This window comes from Moschus berezovskii, chromosome 10, assembly GCF_049115385.1.
Source record: "Moschus berezovskii isolate FMDL1 chromosome 10, NW_MosBer_1.0, whole genome shotgun sequence".
NCBI classification, from domain to species: domain Eukaryota; kingdom Metazoa; phylum Chordata; class Mammalia; order Artiodactyla; family Moschidae; genus Moschus; species Moschus berezovskii.
In genome coordinates, this window is record NC_142469.1 from 47,919,730 (window position 1) to 47,944,730 (window position 25,001).

Here is a 25,001-nt window from a genome sequence, read left to right on the forward strand (position 1 = left end):
CTCCAGTCTACTTTAAGCAGTAGGCTAATCCCATCCTTGTTCTTCTTGTTCTGAAAAATAAAAGTTGGCCCAGTGGCACCCACCCTGTACTCTTCAGCCCTTTTTGTCGTCCTCAGCTCCTGTGCTTTGACTCCTGCTGAGACTTGTCTGCCTGCTTCCTGCAGCAAGTATGCAAGGTTTGTCCCAGACCAGAGGCACCTGCCACTACAGGTACTTTTCCATTTGTAGGCTTGTCCCAATCCCCCTCTGTATCCCAGGACCTAGCACACATGCTCCGTGCCCAGTAAGTCAAAAGTGTTCAATCAATATTCATATAGGTCTGGATTTTCAAAAGATAAATGCTGAAAGCTAATTAAGAATTGATTTAACTGCTGTTGCACAGCCTCAGGAGACCTCTGAGAAGGGGAGAAGATCTGGAAAATTATCCGGGAGGCCCCTGTTTGCTGACTGCCAACCCACTGGAGAGGGGCCAAGATGAAAGTCATTATTATTTTTTTCTTTTTTTGAACTTTTCTTTCACAACCCTGCAGTTCAGTTCAGTTCAGTCGCTCAGTCGTGTCCGACTCTCCGCGACCCCATGAATCACAGCACGCCAGGCCTCCCTGTCCATCACCAACTCCCGGAGTACGCTCAAACTCATGTCCACAGAGTCGGTGATGCCATCCAGCCATCTCCTTCTCTGTCGTCCCCTTCTCCTCCCGCCCCCAACCTTTCCCAGCATCAGAGTCTTTTCCAGTGAGTCAACTCGACGCATGAGGTGGCCAGTAGAAGGCCACAATTGTGTCATTGTGTGCTCTTCTCCCTCCCTTTCTTTTTATGAGTCAATCAAATCTTATTTGCTAAGGATTCAGTGCCTGCAGGGCCCCAGGAGGTAGGTCACACTAACTTTACCCAGCCCAGGTACAACAATAATAACATCCTTGATTTCTCTCAAATTGTATGCGAGGCTTCCAGACTTTTTGATCAGACATTTTAAAATGCAACATCTCCGACTCCACCTCCAGTCAGAAGCAAAAAGCCCTGAGAGGTGACAGCCCCTTGGGTCTCAATGGCTAACATCTTGTTAACCAGGTGCTGGTTGGGAAAGGTTGCGTCTGACACAAGACACAGCCTCTCTGAGCCATCATCTGTGTAGGTTTGACAGACTCTTCATCTGTGTAGTGGGGGTACATAATAATATTTGCCTTAAAGACTCATCGTGAGCATTTAACAAAATAATGTGTGCACATTCAGATGCTTCTTTCATCCATTTACTGAGTCATCCTCTGTTACCTTGTTGGTCCTGTGTGTTACCATGTCTACCAGCACCAGCATCTCAGGCACAGATGTGAAGGAAGCAGCTGATGGGGACTGGTGGGACCTGGGATCCCATGCTCCATGGGTAGTGTATCCCAAGGGAAGCAGGAGTTGCTTAGGGAAAACCTGAACATAAACTTGGCTGTTATACCACGGGCAGGCAGGCCTGTTCTACAGAGGCTTTGTATTTGTGGTGACCAGCCACTGCTCCTTATCTGGACCCCAAGTGTGTGCTATGACCGCTTCTGCTTCTCCAGTGACCCGCAAGTGTCATCAGGCTCTGAGCCATCCTAGAAGACTGAGACAGAATTTGGCTGTGCCACAACATGCCAGAGGGGCCCCCTGGAAGGTGGTGTGTGTGTAGACCTGGTCCTTACTCAGTGGCCGCACCGGCTTCTCCTACAAGCCCCGCAATCAAAGAAACACATACGGTCCTTGTATACCGGGAAAGCAAAGCTTTCTGCCAGTGAACACAGAGGACCAAAATCAGTTTTAAGGGCTGTTGCCATTCATCTCTAAAATACATCTTTCCTTGACTTGCAAAGAGGCAAGGGCTTTGGTTCCTGAGTTGTTTTCGTATTTGTATTCTATTGAGTGCTGTATCACGCCTACATGGAGCCAAGGCGTGTATCTTTCTTAGACAATGAATTCTTCAAGGGCAAACATTGAGTTGCTAAGTCTTGAGACAACTAACAAAGTGTCTTGGATATTTAGTGTTTTGCAAAGAGTATCATAATGCAGATATCATAGTTACACATTTCTGCACTTCAACCTGAACAACTGTGTGCCTGAAATTTTGTGTGAAAACATTTGTGTTGAAAGGATGCTGTCTAAAACAGCCCTGTGTGAAATCCTTGAGGAATTCGCAACCCTTAAGACTGCTGAGTGGATTCCCACTTCATGAGACATTGATTTAGAGAGTTGTGATTTGTCTTAATATTAAAGCTTTAAGAATCTTTCTGAGCAAAGTATTTTAAAAGAATCTAGGCCTACTGTTCACTTATATTACAAAACATAGTCTTGAAAAGAAAGTTTGCTTTGTTGATAAAGATTGAACTAGAAACAACCAAAACACCAAACCACTAGTGCTTTCTTAAAACTAAATGTAAAGTATAAATAGAGAACAAAACAGGAAATCGTGGTTTGCAAAAAAAAAGATATAGCTGCCCTAAAAAGTGACTTTCCTTACACTGTGGACTGAGTTCAGAGCCCAAGTGACAGAAATTCACTGATTCCACCTCCCAGCAGAGACAATGTCTTCCAGTACAAGCTGCCCTACTGCTACTGAAACTATAATAATCCTTTAAAAGTATTTAGATTAGCCTGTAGGTCACAAGCACTGGCCAAATAAGTGCGCTCCTGTATCTCTCCAGACAGCACATGCTCAGTGAGTTGACTGTGTTACCTAGTACCACTTAAGCTTTCCCTTTGTGTCAGTGCCATCTCTTTAGAACCTATAGAGATGTGGAAATGTGTCTTGAAGGGTCAGGTTCCCCCCTTGTCCCTCTAGCAAGCTCCATTACCAGCTCCTGGCATGCTACACAGGGCTGACCCTGGGAGGCAGCTGAAGGAATTTGTGAATTTATGAATGCCCACTGAAATGGCTGTTGGTCCAATCAGTCACATTACTGGGATATTAGGTATCTGGTCAGTGTGAATGCACACAATTATGGCACCTGATGAGTGTGGCACCCACAGAATGACTTGTGATTTGTGGTCCTTGAAGAGTCCAGAGCACCTGGCCTATCCTACCCCCCACATGTTATTGCAGAAAGCCCTGCTGCTTAATGGTTGTGGATGGCAGAGCCACTCACTTATTCTTCTCTGGAGTAGAATTTGTAGATGCGCTCATTTATTTTATTTTTATTTTTGAATAGACACGAAATACAAAAGGTAGAAAACAGTGTGCAGAGAAAAGTTCCAGTCCCCCTGCTACCAACTTCCAAGAGATGATTGCTGCCATTTTTTAATACTTCCTGAGATATTTTATGCATATAAAAGTGTATATATATATCTATGAATATATATATGTATGTATATCTTCCTCACCTACCATATGATAGCAGGCTATCTGTGCTACTATGTAAATTTAAACATTTATCTTGAAGATTATGTGCTCTTACTTTTCTTAACCACAATTCTGCTAACCACAGCAATGGTAGAAAGCATTCTATCACCTCCCTTCTCCACACAACCCAGGGGTTTGCAGCTATGCAGAGCTCCAGGTATGGCAACAGAAAGACAGACTCCATTCTTTGAGATAGCAGGAAAGATGGGAAATTCCCAAAGGAGTCTTTCTTACAAAGTTCTGCCTGGTCACTAGCTGACCTGCCATTCCATGTCTGCCTGTGGGGTCTAACTAGGAAATCTCATTAGTATTTAAGGTCTGGGCATGTCATGCAGGTATAGTGATGGATGGGCCAACCCAGGAGGCTGGACCATTAGCCACAGTCCCTGCAGTGATACTGCTGCAGGCTAGAGAGAAGGTGGTGATGCTGGAGGCAGGGCCAGGCCATTCCAGAGTGTGGGACCGTGTGGGCCTGTCTAGTGGGAGCTGGAGCCTCAGAGTAGAAGCTGTTTCTGGCAGAGCCTAGCAAAGCAAAGATGGTGGATGATAGAGCCCTTGGCTTCACCCATGCCAACAGCCACCCCCCAAACTCAGATTGGCACCTCCCACTGGGCAAACCCAGCCAGCGGTCAGCTGTCATGGCAACCTTGAAAAACTGTTTTGGGTACCAGGCCTCTCATATAGAGAATTGCTGGGGAGTGTGAGGAATGGAGCTTGAAGGAGATAGGCCCAGGTCTGGTCCACAGAATCTCCAGAGAGCTGTTTTCTGTAAGGATGTCTCCTTACAGAAGGAGGGAAGGGAGGGAAGGCCTCTCAGTGTGGGGAACTTGATTTTTTAAAAAAGATGAACATTTGAAACAGGAAGATGTGTTTTGCCAAAAAGTTTACTTATGTTTTATGTTCGAAAGATTCATTAACAAAAGAAATCACTCATCACCCAAAATAAACAATTTCAATATTTAATAGAGGGCTATTTGGCTTAATTTCAAAATACAGTCATTAAAAGAAAAGAAACACAAACAACAGAAAAGAGTTATAGCACATACATCACCAAATTAGGTTGACCAACATCCAGACTTAAGCAGCGGTGGGAAAGTCCCTTGTTAATAGCAATCAGGAATCCTAATTGGGAAAAGGTTCTGGGTGGTGCATACACCCCATGGGTGAGACTTCAAATTGCAGTTTGGGGGCTCCTGGTTCTAATCCTAGGCTGCATACTGATATAACCATTAGTTTGCATGCAAAAATGCAGCTCTGATTTTACTTTTTATAATACTCTTTGTTTCACCTTGTGAGTCATAGGATTTCCTTAGACCCCAGGCAGGGTGGGAAGGAGGGGTTGGCCAGACTTCCAGGGGCCTAAGACTTCCAAGACCCACTCCCTTCCTTTCATTTTAAAGTGCCACCTGACTTGCTATGCTTGCAGGCATGCACAGAATCTGGTCTGTGTCCAGGCAGATCAGAAGCAGGTCAGAGGCCTGGTCTCCTGCTTCTGAAACCCAAGCAAGACTTCCTTCATGTTCATTTCCCTAACAAGGTAGCAGCCAGCGCCTTCGGGGCTTGGCCTCTGCTTTCCCTTGTTCTCTCAAGTACACCTCTCGGGAGCAGCTCTAAGCCAGACAGCAGTGCTGGAGTCAGAAGCAAATGTCTCTTCTTCCTGTGCCGGCTGAGGGGACTGGTGAGACCCAGAAAATAGTTGATTGATTTACTGCCCAGTTGGTAAATAATTTGTCACTCTGTAGTGTACCTATCTCATGCTTTCAAATGTTCTAATGTTTTCCCTAACCCTGAAGATCGGGATGCGTGTTTTCCCCACTTTGAGGTGCATGTTCTCTGTTCTTGCTTCATGTATCTTTCCTTCTTAAATATAAAAATTTTGGCTCTCTATCACCCTGGTTGCTGCACTGTTACTGGATACAAGGAAGGTTCCAGTATTAGCAAGGGAAGAGCTTTTATAAGTTTAGCCAAGGGTGGAATGGATGTGACAGGTTTTAGAATCTGCCCTCTCAGCCAACGACCAGTTACAAGGGAGTGGGAAGGCCCTTCACCTACCCAGCAGCAGAGCTGGAAGTTCTGGCTGTGGGCAAGGAGACACTTATTCCTTGAAGTCTCTGTATACTTACTATCTGCATCTGGAAGCTAAATGTCTGGGGATTGAGGGAATAAGTTACCACACTGTAATCCCTCTAAAGACATTTAACAGACTCATCACCTAAGAATGTTCTGTTGAACCCACTTTATACCTGGTTATTATGTGTGACAACTGGGGCTACCCAGTCCTTTTTGTTCCTAAGTTGATTCCTATTTTTCCAGAACAAATTGACTTATTTGCCATTTCTTTGTATTAGATATAGAAAGACAGTTATTCATTTCCATGTGTATTTAGACATGGAAAGACTAAGGGCATATCAGTATGCAATCAATGGAACAAAAATACCTGTAGATTAACCCTCCCTTGGTCTTCCCTGGTGACTCAGTGGTAAAGAACCTGCCTGCCAACGCAGGAGATGTGAATTCAGTCCCTGGCTGGGGAAGGTCCCCTGGAGAAGGTAATGGCAACCCATTCCAGTATTCTTGCCTGGGAAATCCCACAGACAGAGGAGCCTGGCAGGCTACAGTCCATGGCTTTGCAAAAGAATCAGATACAACTTATTGACGACAACAACAAAGCTCTCCTATACTTACTAAAATCAACAAAAGAAATATAAATCATATTTTATTCTATTCTTACTTCTATTGCATTAAAAAAAATTACAAATAGAGTTTGGTGCACCTTAGCTTAGTCTTCTGAATATCGTAAAGAACTCATAGCCTTTCACAATCATTCCAGTTTACTATATCACCATTTATTATTGTTGATTCATAAATTGTTACAACTTGCTTCTTTGTCCTCTTAGCAGTCATCCTTGTCTGATAATAATAAGATGTTCCAAGCTAATTCCAACCTTTCTCTGTCCCCCAGATATGGAATCAGCTCTCTAAGGAGTGTTGGTTTTAAGTGGAAAATAGTATCAGAGAGCAAAGAGTGAGTGCTAGGAGTGAGTCCACATGAGTGTTGGTTTTGGCTTCTGTTGGCCCAATTCATGTGACAGAATTGGGGAAAAAAATGTATCTTAAGGGAATATACTTTTCCATTCAACAGATTATATTGCTGTCCCGCTTCTTATGGTATGAAGCTTTCGTTGACCAGCAAAGTGTTCTATTATACTGATATGTTTCTATCCAAAATTAAAACATTTGAATACAGAGCTTTGACCCTAACTGTGGGCCATGAGCCTCAGTGAGATGGCAGACTCCACGGTGAACAGCGTTGCCACAGGTGCCAGGTGCACTCTGTGGGGGCAACGTTGTACCAGGTGCTTTGAAGTGAAGATTGACAGATGAAAGAAACACAGCCCCTGGCCTCCAGGGGTGGACAGAAATCACTTATGTGCATGAAACAATGAGAGAATGATATAAACCATCATTTAATCAGTGCCTGCTGAAACTAGTGGCGCAGGCAATAGGCAGTAAGAAAGTTGAGAGAAGAGAGAGACCAGTATGCAGAAGAGAAAGACTCTGAAGCAGAAAGACTTAGACCACCGTGGAGAGCAGCTGAATTTTAGATAGATGGCAAAGTGCATCTTAACTACTTGAAACCACCTCACATACAGACCTAAACAGCGTGGGGAGCTGTGGCTATTAAGGAGCATACGAGGCTGATGGTAAAAAAAAATGACACCAGAAATTCTGGCTTATGGTGAATTCAACTGGTGCCCCAGAACAAGAGAAAATAGGATTCTGGATGTATTTTTAAAGTGACAGTGAAAAAGAGAGCGACACTAAGGTCAGGGACCCATCCCATGCAGAAGGAAATAATCTCAAGTGCATTAGGAGGCTAGAGAGCCTTGTAACTACCTCCTCTCAGTACTTCTAGAAGCAACAGGCAGCCATTGCTCCTGCCTCCAGTCTGGTTGGCCCATCCCTTCTCCAGGGACCACCAAGCATTCCTGCACAAACTACTCTGTTGCCAGTTCTGTGCTCTTAGCTTCTTCTGCTTGGAAAAGCCAGGCTCCGAGGTCACCTTTTCTGTGCTTCTCCTGCCTGCTTCTTTCCAACCCAGTTAAAAGAATGATTTCTTTCATCCCTGATGTTCACATGTCATTTAATAGGAAATCTTTGGTATACCCTCTACTCCATGTATTATTGTTGCCTCCTTACTTGTCTGCTTCTCCACAGTGAATATCTGAAGAGATGTGAATTATTTATTCTCGTCTGTAATCCAAGTGCCTGTGCATATTCAACAGATATTTGTTGGATAAATTAATCAATGAAAGAGTGAATGAATGGGTGGATATATAACATATGCCTCAGGATTGAATTAGGTGACTCAGTGGTCCCATGGGATTGGTGTGTGCTTTGAATTTGGTAATTCCTTGTTCTTTACCTTGATGAAGAACCATTAGCCAGGATCTTGATTTACATGTATTATATTTGCAAAGTTAACAGGGAAACTGTCATCCCCAAATTCATAGACCAGATCTTAGTTTCTCTTGGCTTCAGCTATAATATTTCTAGCCAAGCCTTTTTTTTTTTTTTTTTGAGTAGGGGGTGTAAGAAGAAGGAGACTTAGGAAACCAGCAGCAAATCACTTGATTTAATACATTGCCAGGATCTGACAACTACTTAAGGGGTTATAACTTGGTTGAAACTTGAATGTTGTTCTAGGGACAGAATCTTTTAATGTTTACTAAAACTCTTTGCTCCAAGATGGCTTCGATTCTGAAGTGAACAGAGGCCATCTGTATTCACTGAAGTCCTCAAGAGAAAGCAGAAAAAATCAGAGTTGTCATATACACCATGAGATTTTGACAGTTCTCAAATTATTTATATGATTGGTGATATCAGATTATGTGTCCATGGCTCAAATGTCCTTGGACAGCATTTGAGGTCTTCGAAGGTCTTTGGAGATGAATGGAAATCTCTGGGCAGAGAGCAGTAACCCAGTAGCCAACTAGATAGAAGAGCCTGCAGGAGGTGGTATCAAGGTGGCTAAGTGTGGTGAGCTGGTTCTCTTAGGGGCCCAGCAAGGCACCCCATCCACCATCTGTTTATGGATAGTCTTCTTAGCTCTGAAACAACCTTCTCTGTAATGTTGGTTATAACATCTTTTTGCCTTTTGTTTCAATTTACTTGAGATGTTAAAGCAGTGGCCAGTGAAGTTCTGTGGCTTTGGAGCCCAAACCATTAGAAAACAAGAAAACAAAAGGCCATCGAAAGAAACAAAAATTGCCAATAGAAACTTTCAGAGAATGAGAATTAGTCACTTATTTTTTATTTTTCCCTTTAAACTGTTTTCCTACCTATGGCTTAAAGTTTTCAAACAATGCATAATGGTACAAAAAAGAAAGCAAAAACATCTTTCAGTATTCTTTTGCCCAGAGACCACTACTCTCAGCCTTTTTGATGATTATCTTTCCCAGACCTCTTTCTATGCCTAAGCACATGCAGATTTATTTCAATCTGTATATGTAAAAAGGTTATTAATAGAATCATACCATAAATGCTACTTTACAGTCTTTATAGATGCATGTATCTATATGTATGTGTGTATTAATATATACACACAAGTATTCCATTCTATGAATGTGAAATAATTTACTAAACTGAGGCTACTTTGATAGGTATTTTGATTGCTTTCAATATTTTACTATTATTAATATAAATGATGTTTGAAGAATATCCTTAGCCTTATATTTTTGTTTTTTTCCCCCAGATTATCTTCTTAGGACAAATCCTTAGGAGTGATATAGCTAGAATAGGAAGCATGCATGTATCGGTTCAGTTCAGTTCAGTTCAGTCGCTCAGTCGTGTCTGACTCTTTGCAACCCCATGAATCACAGCATACCAGGCCTCCCTGTTCACCACCAACTCCCGGAGTTCACTCAAACTCATGTCCATCAAGTCGGTGATGCCATCCAGCCATCTCATTCTCTGTCGTCCCCTTCTCCTCCTGCCCCCGATCCTTTCCAGCATCAGAGTCACTCGTTGCATGAGGTGGCCAAAGTATTGGAGTTTCAGCTTTAGCAGCAGTCCTTCCAATGAACACCCAGGATTGATCTCCTTTAGAATGGACTGGTTGGATCTCCTTGCAGTCCAAGGGACTCTCAAGAGTCTTCTCCAGCACCACAGTTCAAAAGCATCAATTCTTCGGCGATCAGCTTTCTTCACAGTCCAACTCTCACATCCATACATGACCACTGGAAAAACCATAGCCTTGACTAGATGGACCTTGCTTGGCAAAGTAATGTCTCTGCTTTTCAATATACTATCAAGGTTGGTCATAACTTTCCTTCCAAGGAGTAAGCGTCTTTTAATTTCATGGCTGCAATCAGCATCCGCAGTGATTTTGGAGCCCAAAAAAATAAAGTCTGACACTGTTTCCACTGTTTCCCCATCTATTTCCCATGAAGTGTTGGGACCAGATACCACGATCTTTGTTTTCTGAATGTTGAGTTTCAAGCCAACCTTTTCATGCATGTATAAAGTTTGTATATGGTGGTGGTTTGGTCACTAAGTTGTATCTGACTCTTTGTGACCCCATGGACTACAGTCTGCCAGGCTCCTCTGTCCATAGGGTTTTCCAGGCAAGAATACTGGAGTGGGTTGCCATTTCCTCCTCCAGGGAATCTTCCCAACCCAGGGTTCAAACCTGGGTCTCCTGCACTGCAGGCAGATTCTTTACCGACTGAGCTACAGCACAGCAATAAAGTTTGTAAGTGATTTTCAAAGTGCCCTCCAGAAAAGTTAGCCAATTTCTAACTCTGCCAACAATAAATGGAAATGTCCTCTACATGCTCACCAAGATATAGTATTGTCAGAGTCATTCACATTTGTCAATCTGATAAATGACAAATAATACCTCAATTTACTTTTTGGGAAATAACTAGTAAAGTTCAGAATCTTTTTTTTTTTTGGTAATAACTGATCATTTATTTCTCTCTCTTTCTTCCTTCTTTCCACCTCCCCCCACCTTCCTTCTCTTGTTCTTTTCTTTCTTGCCTTCTCTAACATAGCCTGTGCTTTTTGTGAGTTTTCCGTGTCCTTTGCCCATTTTTCTATTGGAGTGTCATTTTTATTTTATTTTATTTTAATAATTTAAAAGAGTTCTTTATATTAGCCTTCTGTTGGATCCATATGTAGCAAATAGTTTCCTCAGATTTTCATTTATTTTCAACCTTCTCCATGATTTTACTTTTCCTGTATGAAGACATTTGTGGTCAGTCTTTCCATGTCCACTTCCCAAGTTTTCCATCATATTTAGAAAGTCCTTTCTAATCCCAAGAGTATAAAAATATTGACTTATATTGTCTCCAGCACTTCTTAATATTTCTTTTATTTTTGTATGTGTTAATCTTGGATATCTCTAGGATTTATAAATATAGTAAAATTTTATTGGTTTCTAAGTGCCCTTTGTCCACAAACCATTTATTGAGCTGTCTACATTGATATGATCCTAAATTTCAAACAAATGAAAACTTAATATAAGTTTAATTTCTGGACTAACTTTTCTATTGATCTGATTGCTTATTTCTGTACCAAAACTACTGCCATTTTTACAGTTTTCTCCCATGGACAGAGGAGCCTGGCAGGCTACAGTCCATGGGGTAGCAAAAGAGTCAGACATTATTTAGTGACTAAACAACAACAAAAAACACGTTTTAAGAAACAGAAGGGCAAGTCTGTCCTGAGACTTGTTTTGTCTTTTTTTACCCTAAAATTAGTTTGGGTTTTTAATGTGATTGCATTTAATTTATAGAATAATTTAGATAAAAATTATATTTTTAAAATACTCATTTGTCCAATGATAAACTTTTTCTTTATTCAAGTCTTATTTTAGGGTGTAATTATACTTTAAAAAACTATTATTTTCATCAAATGAATCCTTCTACTTCTTATTAACTCTATGAAAAATAGTGAAGGGTCTGAACTTTTATCCTCTGTAAGCAAACAAGTTAGCCCACCTGGTGTCATAGATGTTGGCAGAAAAAAAGATGACTGCTAGGTCAGAGGTATTGCAGGTGGTGTAATCCTCACACTCCAATCTGCTTCTTTTGTCCAAGTTCCATTGTGGATGCTGTACATGCAATTGTCACAGCTGAGGAATTCTAAGCTTAGGAAACTCTAATGAGAGCTCAAGGTGAGTTTTATTGAGTTAACTGATGAAGAATGAGGGGACTAAGTCAGAGCAAGAGGAAAGAGCAATGTAGGCAAAGGTAACTATATGTGCAAAGTCCCTGTGATGGGAGGAAGTTTGGAGACTATAAATAACTGGAAAAATGACCATCATACTGATTCCATTATCTTCTGGCTAATGGTGCTGAAGACAGCTAGCCTTTTTATTTTTCCCACTGTAAATGATCTGCTTGTTCTTCCTAAATGCTTACAGATTTTTTTCCATTTGCTTTTGAGTGTTTTTTGTTTGTTTTTAGGAATATTTTGCTGTTCATTCATAAAGAAAAAATTTTAAGACACATAGAAACTCTTTATGCTTGATGACAGCCTCTTAATATATCTTTGAATATTTTAGTTTGCTATTAGTTTTGACCTTATCCTTAAACATTTGATAAATTATGGTTGTCTGTCATCCATAGTTGCATTTTCCCTAAAAAATCTGCATCTTTTTTGTTTCCACTGTATTCTAATATTGGTACCTCTTTTTAAAAAAGTATTCATATTTGCTATTCTTACTTTTCTTTGTTCATATCTTGGTTTTGGAAAGGGAGATTTGGGGGACCCTGGACTTTTGACACCATCTTTTCCATAATATCTGGATTTGTTACTGAAAGGTCCATTTTGTAGATGCTTTCCTCCAATTCTCTGAAATTATTCCAAGAATTTATTTTGAGACTCCCCAATGGTTAAAATAACCTATTTAGTTTTTTAAAAATTTCTGTCCCATTACTTAAAATTGGATTTGACTCTGTGTTTAAATGGTATATATTTGTAACAAGGAATTGGGGAGCAGCATCTCCCTGATTGATAGATGAAATACAATATGTAATCATTCCGGTGTTTTGTGAATTGAGAGGGCTGTGAGAAGACTCTCTCCAAGCAGCTCCCCAACCACGGAGGTACTTAGTATTCCACCAAAAATACTTCACTGTTGTTCCATTGGCATGAAGTCTGTTGGTCAATTTAGTTACCTGGAAAGGTCCTTCGTACTCCTGAGATTGATGTGCTTTCTATAGAAGGACTTGGAAAGCAGCACAAATCCTGGATTTTCCTCCCTCTAGGGAGAGGGAAGTAGAAAAAAGAATCCTATTTTAAAAGATGACTGTTTTTCCTTAGGAAGTTATTTCTGGCATATTGAGAAATTTGGGGATAGTTAAGTGTAATTTTGAGTAATACAAATTCTTAGGGTAAAGTACTAATTAGTTTGTTACCCTTTCTTTAATCTTCAAAACCTATTCAACAAAAGGAGTTTTGTAGGACTTCTATGGTGGTCCAGTGGTTAAGACTTTGCCTTCCAAAGCAGGGGGTGTGGGTTCAATCCCTGGTTGGAGTACATATTTAAGTATTTTTAATGCTGAGCATAGTAGTACAAGGGGGAAAGGATTTGTACATGGTGAACAGTTACCCATAGTCCTACCACCTTTGCTATTGGCCACTTTATCACCACATAACATTTTGCAGAGTTGAGATAACTTTTACCTGCAGTTTGTGTGATGCTTTTTCACTCAACCTCATGTTATTAAAAAGAGTATTATTAAAGGATTGTATCTAGCTGATTGTGTTATTCTGTAGATGTATTAGCCATTCCCCGATTGCTTGTTATTGGGCTCTATTCATTTTATTTTTGAGAGTTTAGAAGCTGGATCATGTAAAAATGAACACCTCTGTACGCAAATCTCTGTCCACATTTTGACTGAGGAACATGATCAACTTTAATACAATTGGTTTCTACTATTAAATTTATTTCATGGGGGAAAAAAGGTATAACTATTTGTTACCCAGCCAAAGGGATAGGAGTGAATGTGAGAAAAAACTGGCTGTGTTTATATAATGCTATTATTATTTCGGTTCAAAGTTGAACTAACTGGGAAATTGAGGCACATAGATAAAACTGTCTCCTTGCTGATGACACTATTGGTTGTACTGGTTGCTGGGAATCTGTTGTCCTGTTCACCTAGCCAGTATCTTCACTACTTCACTATAGTCCCATGGAAATTCACTATCCTTGAAATTATACCAGGAGCCCAAAAGCACTTTAAAAGCTCCGACTAATGCCTGGCTCTCTCCTATTTGGTCTTCCCTTCCCTTAAGGGGTAGGTATGGCCAAAATCACCAAACCGGATCCATGTTTGCCTTGAAAACCAAACAAACACTTCTGTTTTTGTTTTGCTTTGTGTCTGGACTAATTCTTAGCACCTCTTCTGCCTGTGAGCGATTTGTCACTTCCTTCTGTAAGACTGGCACCAGCAGAAATGCAGTCTCAGAGGATTCCGGGGAGAAAGCGAGGCCGACCCCCACTTCACTCAACACCTATGAAGATGGCAGTTCATAACATTTATTCTGCTTCAGCTGGTTCTTTACCAGCGATGAAGATCCCAAAGAAAAGAGGGCGGAAACCCGGGTACAAGGTATGGCTCCATCATCTCCTTTCTCCAAAGTGGGATTGGGCCGGGGCATGGTGCTTGGGCAGACCTCCAACACAAAATGTAATGAAAGGTTGGAAGTTGGGTAAAGACAGGGTGAGAAACAAGTTTCTCTTGATGAAGAATGTGACAGACGAGGCTTCATTGTTGCAACATGGCACACAATACATGCTATTGCTGTCGTGTGCATTTTTACAAGTAGAGAAAGCAAATTACACCAGATGGGGAAAGTTGTAAGGCGAGCAGATTTTAGGGTCATAGCTAAACACACGTTATTAAGCTTCGCATCTCAATTAGCGTTTCAGACACTGAGCTTTCCCCTGACTGTTCTTATGAGGGCGGCTCTGGAAGCCACTTTCCAGAACTCATTTGTCATTAATTTTAGTAGAAGCAGATGATGTTCCTGAGACATTTAAATTAATAATACGAGCAAGCTAGTGTCAAAGGATGTGAAGAATTTTCCCTAACAGAGCCTCAATAAGGGGACTCATCATGAAAATTCAGGGTGTTAATTCATAGTTTCCTGCTTATAAAAGGTGCTGACGTCAAGTTTGGCTACAAGGAGGCACATCAAGCGAAATGAAAATCCTGTTACTCTTTCAAGAATTAATGATTTGGCGAGGCTTGAGGGGGTGGAAAATAAATTCTCTGATGTAACTGAAATCACATAAAACAACTCAAACCCGAGGGAGTGCTTCTCCTCCAAGATGTTTGTGAAGAGTCTGCTAGAAAAGAAAGACCACTGAGTTGTTTTCCGTGAGCCTTTTGGGCATTAGAAAATGAGCTTCAGACGTTTTCCTTAGTCTATTTTTCTTGAAATAAAGGGCTTATGTTTCCATCTTGAGATCTGAATACTCAAACCAAGATGCAAATTGGCAATTAACTCTCATATATTTAGGAAAATGTATGGAAATTATTTCCGGTCAGCAGAAAGACAAAGCTTCCAGAAGGATCAGTCATGAATTCAACCTCTGTGCCTTTGGCTCTCCATAGTTCTTCCAACAGCTGGGAAATAGATGCAGTGGGGTAGGGGGAAGGTGACTCAAAGTGTTTTGGGGGTCACTGGTTTTAGTAAAAGAAGCTTTTACTTGGCCAGCTCTTGCAGCAAAGTCTTCCATCACTGGTTCTTTTCCTAACAAAGAGAGCTTCTTTTTCTCATGGACACACCGATTCCAGAACTGTGTCTCTGAAGCTGGCCCAGGGCAGGTCTCTCTGCTCAGATACCTGTACAGTTGCTGGGGTCTGGAAATGGCATCTGGAAGACTGGAGCAGGGCAGCCCTTCTGCATGCTAAAGCCAGGGAGTGAATCTAGGAACTGAAGAAACACACAGAAAACTTTTCTCTCCTATTTGCCCTTTCTCCTGCTCCCCTGGGAGCTGTGACCCAAGAAAGAAAATTACCGACAGACACAGCATTTATGCGACCAGGAAAAATGGAAATTCACTCTTTGGAATGAGCCCAACTTTGCAGTTTTCCCGCCTCTTGAAAAGGGCAGTTTACAGTGCTCCCAATGCTCAGAGAGAACTCAGGGCAGGAAGAAAGTTTTGGGAACACTTAGCTGACACACAGCAGGTGGATCTTACTCCCATGCCTCATAAGATCTCTTTTTTGGGGATAACAGGCCACCACTCTTCCTTTAGTCCATCTCCCATATATTTGACGGAATTGTGGGAATTATTTCAGGCCAGCAGCTCCCAGATAGCTCCCCAAGCCATGGGCTTCATGTTCTAGAAAAACAGCTCCAAACCAGGTGCCAGTCTGCATGAAGTCCTGACCTGTTGATAGTGACAGGAGAAAAATATCTAGAAGTCTTAACAGACTAAAGGAACATCTTTTATTCTGAAGTATCTGCTTCTTGATATTTTGTTGTTAAAAGTTTATAAAGTGCCATATGTTGCAAGCGTTTGGTAATCTTAAAAAATAATGTCCTTACTTGGCAAAATAAAGTTAGCAACCTGTTAAGTCTCTCTGATTTTATTTTGGCAATTTCTTAGACCCTGAAGCCCTATTTTACTATTAACAAAATCGTTTTAATTGTGGAGAAATCAACAAGGAAACTGTACAGTTTGATTTCATTTATCAAATGGCCACTCATTTTGGCAATTTTAACTATCTGGGATACAGTTGGGGAGTCAGAGTTGTTAAAAATAAAAACTCCTGAGCAAGTGAAATAAGAAATTACTTGGTCTACCCTTAAAGATCTTGTACTTTATTACTAAGAAAATGCTTCCAAACCCTCCCTCAGAGTCTATTTCCCTTTGTTGTAGACACATTTCTTACATTTCTTGTCGCAGTTTAATAGCCTTCGATTTAAAGGGGAAGATATTTGGGGAAGATAGCATACACAGCTGGATACTGAAAGTATAATTATATGATTTCATATTAATAATTTAGAACAATAATATTATCAATGTTATAAAATAATAAATAACTTTTATTATGTCAGTACATTATCATGATATATTTATGTTAGCAATATTATCATCATAAAATGACAAATGTTGAACCTTTTGACAGGCTTTTCCCCAGGAGATTCTGAGGAGGCCTTGTTGTAGCGACTGTATCACCGGTTTGTATTCATTGACATTTGCCACTTCCTGCCTAGTGCTGTCCCAAGCGGCTCAGTAAATCACCTCTGTGTCCCAGCACACATGGAAAATCTCTCAGGTCCAAGTATGAGGACAAGCCTCTCCCTTTGAGACTCAAGCACAGCTGAACACAGGCTGTGACATTTAACCCTCTCTCTGTGTCTTGAGAATAACATGAGCAAATTACAGGCAGAAAAGGAAGAGTCTAACTAGAGGTCAGATGTCAGTGCTCCAGAGTTCATGGGTCAGCCCTCCTCCAAAGGCCCATCTGGCTATGTCTCTTGGCCTTGGCCTGCAGCCACTTTGCTGGACCATGCTCACTACTCTGAGGGCATCATTTTATGGCCTTATTGCCCCCTTCTCATCCCAGTCAAACGAAGGAAAAACCTCTTAACATCATAATTTCTCCTTAAGAACCAAGAAAACAACCTTCCTCGTTATCAACTTCTCCTTAAGAACCATGAAAACAACCTTCCTCGTTATCAAATAGAACATTTACACCTCAGTTTGAAGAATCTGCTGCTGATTTAGGTTGTCAGTTCAGAGACTCCCCAGGACCAACAAGTAGGCTTTCCTTACATTTCATGACTAAGGAGACCATCGAGGTCTTTTTAGAAAGATAGAGAGGGTCTGTTCCAGTGACAAACCCTAGCTTCCATTCGGTAAACATAGCTGATTATAATGGTTCCAAATAACAGAATTTTCAGCTTCTGTGTCTTTATAATTTAAGCAGGAGAAAAAGCAATGGGTTTTTAAGATAGCCATTTGTCCCCAGTACACAATAACGGTAATCAATACTAATAGCAATAATAGTCATAAGTAACACTGAACACTTTCTACATTTGAGTCTCTGAGCATAAGCACTATATATATATTTCTTATATATCTTTGATAGTTCAGTAGTGAAAGGAGTCAGAAAAGTGGCCAGAATTAGGCATGAATTAATCACACCCTACAGTCTGAGGCCACATAACTGTCAGGTCAGGAGTACTCTACACCCTCAGCAATTTCTTTGCATTATTGCTCAGAATACTATTATGTTTCCTGATTCAAAAAAGGGTAGATTGCTTTGTTCTGTTTAACAAGCTGAGAAAAGTGTAACATGTAGAAAGAACATCATCCCAAAATATTAAAAACAAATTCAGCTGCTGTAATAAAGACTGAAGAACAGTGGCTTAAGGATGATAGAAACTAATTTCTCTCTCATGTTGCCGTCTGGGAAGGCCATCTGGGGCTGATTTGATGCTTCCTCAGTGTTGAGGACCCAGGCTTCTGTTATATTGTTGCTTTGCTATCCTAATGGGCTGCCCAAGTGGCACTCAGTTCAGTTCAGTTCAGTTCAGTCGCTCAGTCGTGTCTGACTCTCCGCGACCCCATGAATTACAGCACGCCAGGCCTCCCTGTCCATCACCAACTCCCGGAGTACACTCAAACTCATGTCCACAGAGTCGGTGATGCCATCCAGCCATCTCATTCTTTGTCGTCCCCTTCTCCTCCCGCCCCCAACCTTTCCCAGCATCAGAGTCTTTTCCAGTGAGTCAACTCATCACATGAGGTGTATTGCAGTTTCAGCTTTAGCATCAGTCCCTCCAATGAACATCCAGGATTGATCTCCTTTAGAATAGACTGGCTGGATCTCCTTGCAGTATAAGGGACTCTCAAGAGTCTTCTCCAACACCACAGTTCAAAAGCATCGATTCTTCGGCAATCAGCTTTCTTCACAGTCCAACTCTCACATCCATACATGACCACGGGAAAAACCATTGCCTTGACTAGACGGACCTTGGTTGGCAAAGTAATGTCTCTGCTTTTTAATATACTATCAAGGTTGGTCATAACTTTCCTTCCAAGGAGCAAGCGTCTTTTAATTTCATGGCTGCAATCAGCATCTGCAGTGATTTTGGAGCCCAAAAAAATAAAGTCTGACACTGTTTCCACTGTTTTTCCATCTATTTCCCATTAAGTGATGGGACCAGATGCCATGATCTTTGTTTTCTGAATGTTGAGCTTCAAGCCAACCTTTTCACTCTCCTCTTTCACTTTCATCAAGAGGCTTTTGAGTTCCTCTTCACTTTCTGCCATAAGGGTAGTGTCATCTGCATATCTGAGATTATTGATATTTCTCCCAGCAATCTTGATTCCAGCTTGTGCTTCTTCCAGCCCAGCGTTCCTCATGATGTACTCTGCATATAAGTTAAATAAGCAAGGTGACAATATACAACCTTGACGTACACCTTTTCCTATTTGGAACCAGTCTGTTGTTCCATGTCCAGTTCTAACTTTTGCTTCCTGACCTGCATACAGGTTTCTCAAGAGGTAGGTCAGGTGGTCTGGGATTCCCATCTCTTTCAGAATGTTCCACAGTTTATTGTGATCGACACAGTCAAAGGCTTTGGCATAGTCAATGAAGCAGAAATAGATGTTTTTCTGAAACTCTCTTGCTTTCTCCACTGGAAGAGGTCAGTCTTCATTCCAATCCCAAAGAAAGGCAATGCCAAAGAATGCTCAAACTACCGCACAATTGCACTCATCTCACACGCTAGTAAAGTCATGCTCAAAATTCTCCAAGCCAGGCTTCAGCAGTATGTAAACCGTGAAATCCCAGATGTTCAAGCAGGTTTTAGAAAAGGCAGAGACACCAGAGATCAAATTGCCAACAAGTGGCACTAGAGGTAAAAAAAAACCACCTGCCAATGCAAGAGACGTAATAGACGTGGGTTTGATCCCTGGTTCAGGAAGATCCTCTGAAGGAGTGCACGGCAACCCACTCCAGTGTTCTTGCCTGGAAAATCCCATGGACAGGGGAGCCAGGCGGGCTACAGTCCATGGGGTTGCAGCACTGAGGCGACCACAGCCGTGCTATCCTAAGACACAGTCTCTACTTCATGCTCTAAGATGGCTCCTTCGGTCCCACAAGACGACTAGTCCAGCCAGCAGATTGGGGACAGAGGTAGTGGAGGGCACATTGTTCCTCTTTAAGGATGAAAGCTTCAAAATTGCACACAACACTTGCTTGAACTCATTGGCCAGAACTCACTGAGTCACTTGGCCACACTTTGCTCCACAGGAGGTGACAAAATGTAGCGCTGAGTGACAAGGTGATGAGCTAAAATTCAGGAATCTCATTAATTAATGAAGAAAGGGGCATGAATATTTGGGAAGAACTAGCAATCTCTGCTAAGAATTTAAAGGACAATCTTCCATTAACTGGAAAATTAACTTTATAAAGAAAGTAATTTTCTAAAGAACATGGGTAAATGCAACATTTGGTTTTGTTCCTCCCTTTTTATTGTCATCCTTTTCCCCACTGAAAAAGCGTGTGTTCTAGACACTGTAACAAGGATGTCAAATTCCCAGAAATCTCAATTAAGAGAATGCTCAAGCTGAAAGTAGAAAGGATTTTGTTTATTTCAACAAAATTCTTTAAAGCCTCTTTCTAAAAATGTGTTTTTGTTATAAATGCTGAATGGGTTTCAACGCTGCTTTGATTATCCAGATCTTGTATTGCCTTGAGAGTCATAGTTATGAACACTGCTGCTGCTGCTGCTGCTGCTAAGTCACTTCAGTCGTGTCCGACTCTGTGCGACCCCATAGACGGAAGCCCACCAGGCTCCCCCGTCCCTGGGATTCTCCAGGCAAGAACACTGGAGTGGGTTGCCATTTCCTTTTCCAATGTGTGAAAGTGAAAAGTGAAAGTGAAGTTGCTCAGTCGTGTCCGACCCTTAGCAACCCCACGGACTGAGCCCACCAGGCTCCTCCATCCATGGGATTGTCCAGGCAACAGTACTGGAGTGGCTTGCCATTGCCCTCTCCGAGTTATGAACACTAAACGTCGTCTAATAGTATGGGAGGGAAGAACTGACATCTAACCGTTCCTGTGCCTGCTTCCAGTCCCTCACCTGCTGATGGTGCATGTGATGTGCCACCTGTGGCCATGAGGGAGATGACTACACGGGCACAAGGCAGGGGGCATTCCCTTGGGTTGAACACTGCGCAGCACCTAGGGCAGGGACCGTCTCTCCTGTGGTTTTTCTGTGACACCCCCACCCCCACCCTAGGGCTGAGCAGTGATCAGAGGTGAGGCTCAGCAGAGGGTCAGGGGCAGTGGTACCTGGTGAATGTTTTCTGATCAGCATTTTGAGTGTAACTCAGAAATGAATGTTAGTTGGTATTTTCACTTATTTTGAGGAGTAATAGAAATGTAAACTGGAGAGGGCAATGGCAACCCACTCCAGTACTGTTGCCTGGACAATCCCATGGATGGAGGAGCCTGGTAGGCTGCAGTCCATGGGGTCGCAAAGAGTCGGACACGACTGAGCAACTTCACTTTCATTTTTCACTTTCACTTTTCACTTTCACGCATTGGAGAAGGAAATGGCAACCCACTCCAGTGTTCTTGCCTGGAGAATCCCAGGGACGGGGGAGCCTGGTGGGCGGCTGCCTATGGGGTCGCACAGAGTCGGACATGACTGAAGTGACTTAGCAGCAGAAATGTAAACAATGAAGTTGCATGTTGAAGTTTCACTCATTTGTCAAGGATGTGATTGACTTTGCTGAATTGGATACCAGTTGGTGAAAACAAAAAGTGTTTGTTTTCATGCTGTTCACTGTGTAATGGCTATAGACAAGTCACACTTTAAGTATAATTTGCATTTTAAGTATTTTCTCCATTACTCTCTTAAACCTGTGAGTCAACAAAACGGTAAATCCAGCCCTATTCGTAGCATTTGCCAATTTCCAAGGTGTAAATATTCCCAACATGGCCAATTTCAAGGCACAAATGTAATGTTCCAGAACGTTGGGTTGGTAAAAGATGTGCTGCAGTGTCACTCATGTAGCTGTATTTCCACACAGAGGCAGCAGCAAAATAATTAGAAAGTGGTGAGTTTTGAGTATCTTGTTGCCTTTGTTTTCAATATATTTTATTTAATTAATACTCTGTAAGTATATGCACTTCAGTTTTTAACAATTGCTGTGTTTAAACACAGATATTGCAAACAACTTGCAATATTCCTGAAAATTTAACAGTCATATCTTGTGAACTGACATAAGCTGCTCCATCTCACCACTGCTCTGAGCTCTGCTATGCACAGAATGCCTGTAACTGCATGTCCCCGCTCCTATCTGCAGGGCTGACCCCATGCCTGCTGATGCATAAAACTTAGCTGCCTCCCCTGTTTCTGTAAGAAACTCAGTCATAGCAATTTACATTCCTTGAAGTGTGTGGTCTCTACTAAAGGTTGTCGGGGTCACAGGACAGAGTGGACATTCCATTAAATATTTCACATGAACGGGTCTGTTTTTCGGAATTCCAGTTTAGCCAGTGATGGTTATTTTCGTTTTCCTTTTTCTTCCTTCTGTTTCCTAATAACTCATGAAGTACTGGCTTCCTTGTCTCCTCTCCAGATCCCCTCTGTCAGGAGGAATTTAAGTCATCCTTTTCAGTCCCATCCAGACAGAATCCCCCATCCCCGCCCACCCTGTTGCACTTCACCAGTTTCACTACCTCTCGTGGCACAGAGGAGAATCTAAACCCAACACAGAGTTGGTGGGAGAAAGTTTCAGCCTCCTCATGTTATTCCCATCCCATTTGCTCCCCTGAAAAGCACAAGAGACTAGACCATTACCCTCCCATCTCGGAGCATCCTCTTCTGTCTTCATTATTATGCAGGCAGTATATCGTATTGGGGTAATTTTATTTTCCTTGAGAAGTTTGTGCAAAGATTCGTTAACTGGGATCTCAGATTTGACTGAGGGGCATATGGCCAAAGCAGGTCCCAAGGCCAAAGGATACTGGCCCCTCCATCCCTTGCATGTTTAATCTCTCCCAAGGGAAAGGAGAAAAAGGTGTGGGTAGACTCAGACAGGCTGACTCCTCAGAATGGAATTAGGTCATTGGCCACAAACTTCTTGTTGTTGGAGCTGATTTGCATTTCCAACAGGCAAGTTTTTTTAGACTGAAGTCTGAGGTTAAACACGGTGAGGTATTCAGTTTTCCCCAACCCTGCTTCTTGCATCGCTGCAGAACCCTGAGGGAGTTTTGTGTGAAGAAATAGAGCGAACCTAAAGGAGCAATGTGTCCCCAGGGAAAGTTATGGGCAGGGATGTGGACAAAGCTATCCTCCAAAGGAGTGAGAGAGGAAAACATGATTAAAAAGTGAAGGGAGGGAAAACGTGATTTAACAAAATATAACCCAGTATAGTTTCCTAGGGCTTCTGTAACAAAATACCACAAACTGGGTGACTTAAAAAATACAAAATTTTAAGAAAATTTTATTTATTTTTAATTGAAATATAGTTGATTTACAATGTTGTGTTAGTTTCAGGTATATTGCAAACCGAATCAGTGATATATATATATATGTATTCTGTCATATATAAGAAAATATTTATTCTATATTATATAATATAGTTATAATATTATATAATAGTATATATATAATTATATAAATGTATATATATAATATGATATATAACAACATTGTAATGTTGTTGTTGTGCTTAGTCGCTCAGTCGTACCCAGCTCTTTGTGACTCTTTTGGACTGTAACCCACCAGGCTACTCTGTCCATGGGATTTTTCAGGCAGCAATACTGGAGTCGGTTGCCATTTCCTCCTCCAGAAAGCTCAGCAGGAGACAAAGGAAACACTGGTTCAATCCCTGGGTAGAATATATGTATATATTGTCTTTCTCTGTCTGACTTACTTCACTTAGTATGATAATCTCTAGGTCCTCCATGTTGCTGCACAAGGCATTATTTTGATCTTTTAATCTGAATAATATTCCATTGGGTATATATACCACATCTTCTTTATTGATTCATTTGTTGATTGAACAGTAGAAACTCATTGGCTCACCGTTCTGCAGGCTGGAAATCAGATCAGGGTCGGCCAGGTTGGTTCTTTCTGAGGGCTGGTAGGGAGGACCTTTTGTAGGCCTCTCTCCTAGCTTCTGGGGCCTCAGGTGTTCTTTGGCTTGCGGATTGTCTTCCCTCTGTGCATGCTTGTCTCTGTGTCCGAATTTCCCCCTTTTATAAGGACACAGTCATACTAAATTAGGGCCCAATCTAATGAGCTCATCTTAACTTGATCATCTGCAAAGACCCTATTTCATAATAAGATCACATTCACAGGTGCTGGGGATTAGGACTATAACATCTTTTGTGGGGAGACACATTTTAATCCATAGCGTTCAGTGTAATAATCTTTATCTTTTAACTAGACATTTAGTCCATTTATATTTAAAGTAATTCTTGATAAACTTGGGTTTAAATCGATATTTTGTGTATTCTATTCATCCCACTCATTGTGTTCCTTTTACCTGTCTTCCTGCCTTCTTTTGGATTTTTAAGTATATAATTCTTTCTTTTCTACTCCTTGAAGTTTAAGCACTATGTTTTCTAGTGTATTACTGACTGCTCTAGAAATTACAGCATGCTTACATGGTAGAGTTTTCTAAAGTTAATCTTACATTTCCTTCTTCCCAGATAATACAAGGACCTTAGAACACTTATAACTCGATTTATCACCGTATTTGAATATTACTGTCAACATACATCTTAATTATTTTTTGTTTTTGAATCCCCTTTAAACAATTATTTTTGTTTTGTAGTGTCATTTTCATTTAGATTCACTTGCTTACTTACCACTTAAAAATTCTTCATTCCTTTTTCCATATTATACATCCTACCTGAAATCACTCCATTTGCCTGCAGTAAATCTTTTGGAAGTCTCTTTTATGGATCCTCTGGTTAGCAATTCTCTTAGCTTTTGTTGTCTGAAAGTACCTTTAGTTCATCTTCATTTTTGGAAAAAAATATTTTTTCTGGGTCTGATTGTAGAATTCTAGGTTTTTATTTCCTTGCAGCACATTGATGATATTATTCTGTTTATCTCCTGGGGTACATTGATGTAAAGAACTCAGCTATCCATTTGACTTATTGGAGCGTTCCCTCAAATAAGGTTTTGTATTTTTAAGCTAATTTTAAGAATTTTTTTCTTTTCCTTCAATATTCTACAATTTCATTCTGTTGTGTCTACCTATGGATTTCTTTTTTATTTATCTTGTTTAGAATTTGTTGGACTTCATGAATCTGTGTATTAGAATTTTCATCAGCTCTGGAAAATTCTAAGCCAGTATCTTTTTAAATGTAACTTCTGTTCTATTCTTTCTGAAACTCTAACATTAAAATGTCTTCGTCTGTTAACCTTCCTTCCATAGTTTTTATGTATTTATCTACTTTTTAATGAATTTCTTCTGACATATCTTCTGGCTCACTAATTCATTCTTTAGCTATATTTGCTGTTGTTGTTTAGTCGCTAAGTCATGTCCAACTCTTTGTGACCGCATGGACTATAGCCCACCAGGCTCCTCTGTCCATGGGGTTTCCCGGGCAAGAATACTGCAGCAGGT

General features: G+C 41.1%; 1 protein-coding gene across 10 annotated transcripts in view; it reads left to right on the top strand.

The window, feature by feature from the left end:
• Positions 1–25,001, top strand: part of SCML4 (Scm polycomb group protein like 4) — a 108,136-nt gene that overhangs the window by 36,127 nt on the left and 47,008 nt on the right. For 8 of the 10 annotated variants that reach the window (XM_088840661.1, XM_088840659.1, XM_088840665.1 and 5 more), the window contains one exon: positions 13,772–13,986. The exons of the other annotated variants lie outside the window; for them this stretch is intronic. In XM_088840661.1, coding sequence (XP_088696787.1) covers positions 13,831–13,986 — 156 coding nt within the window. In that variant the 5' untranslated portion in view covers positions 13,772–13,830. The remainder of the gene's footprint in view (positions 1–13,771; positions 13,987–25,001) is intronic. 10 annotated transcript variants of the gene reach the window in all.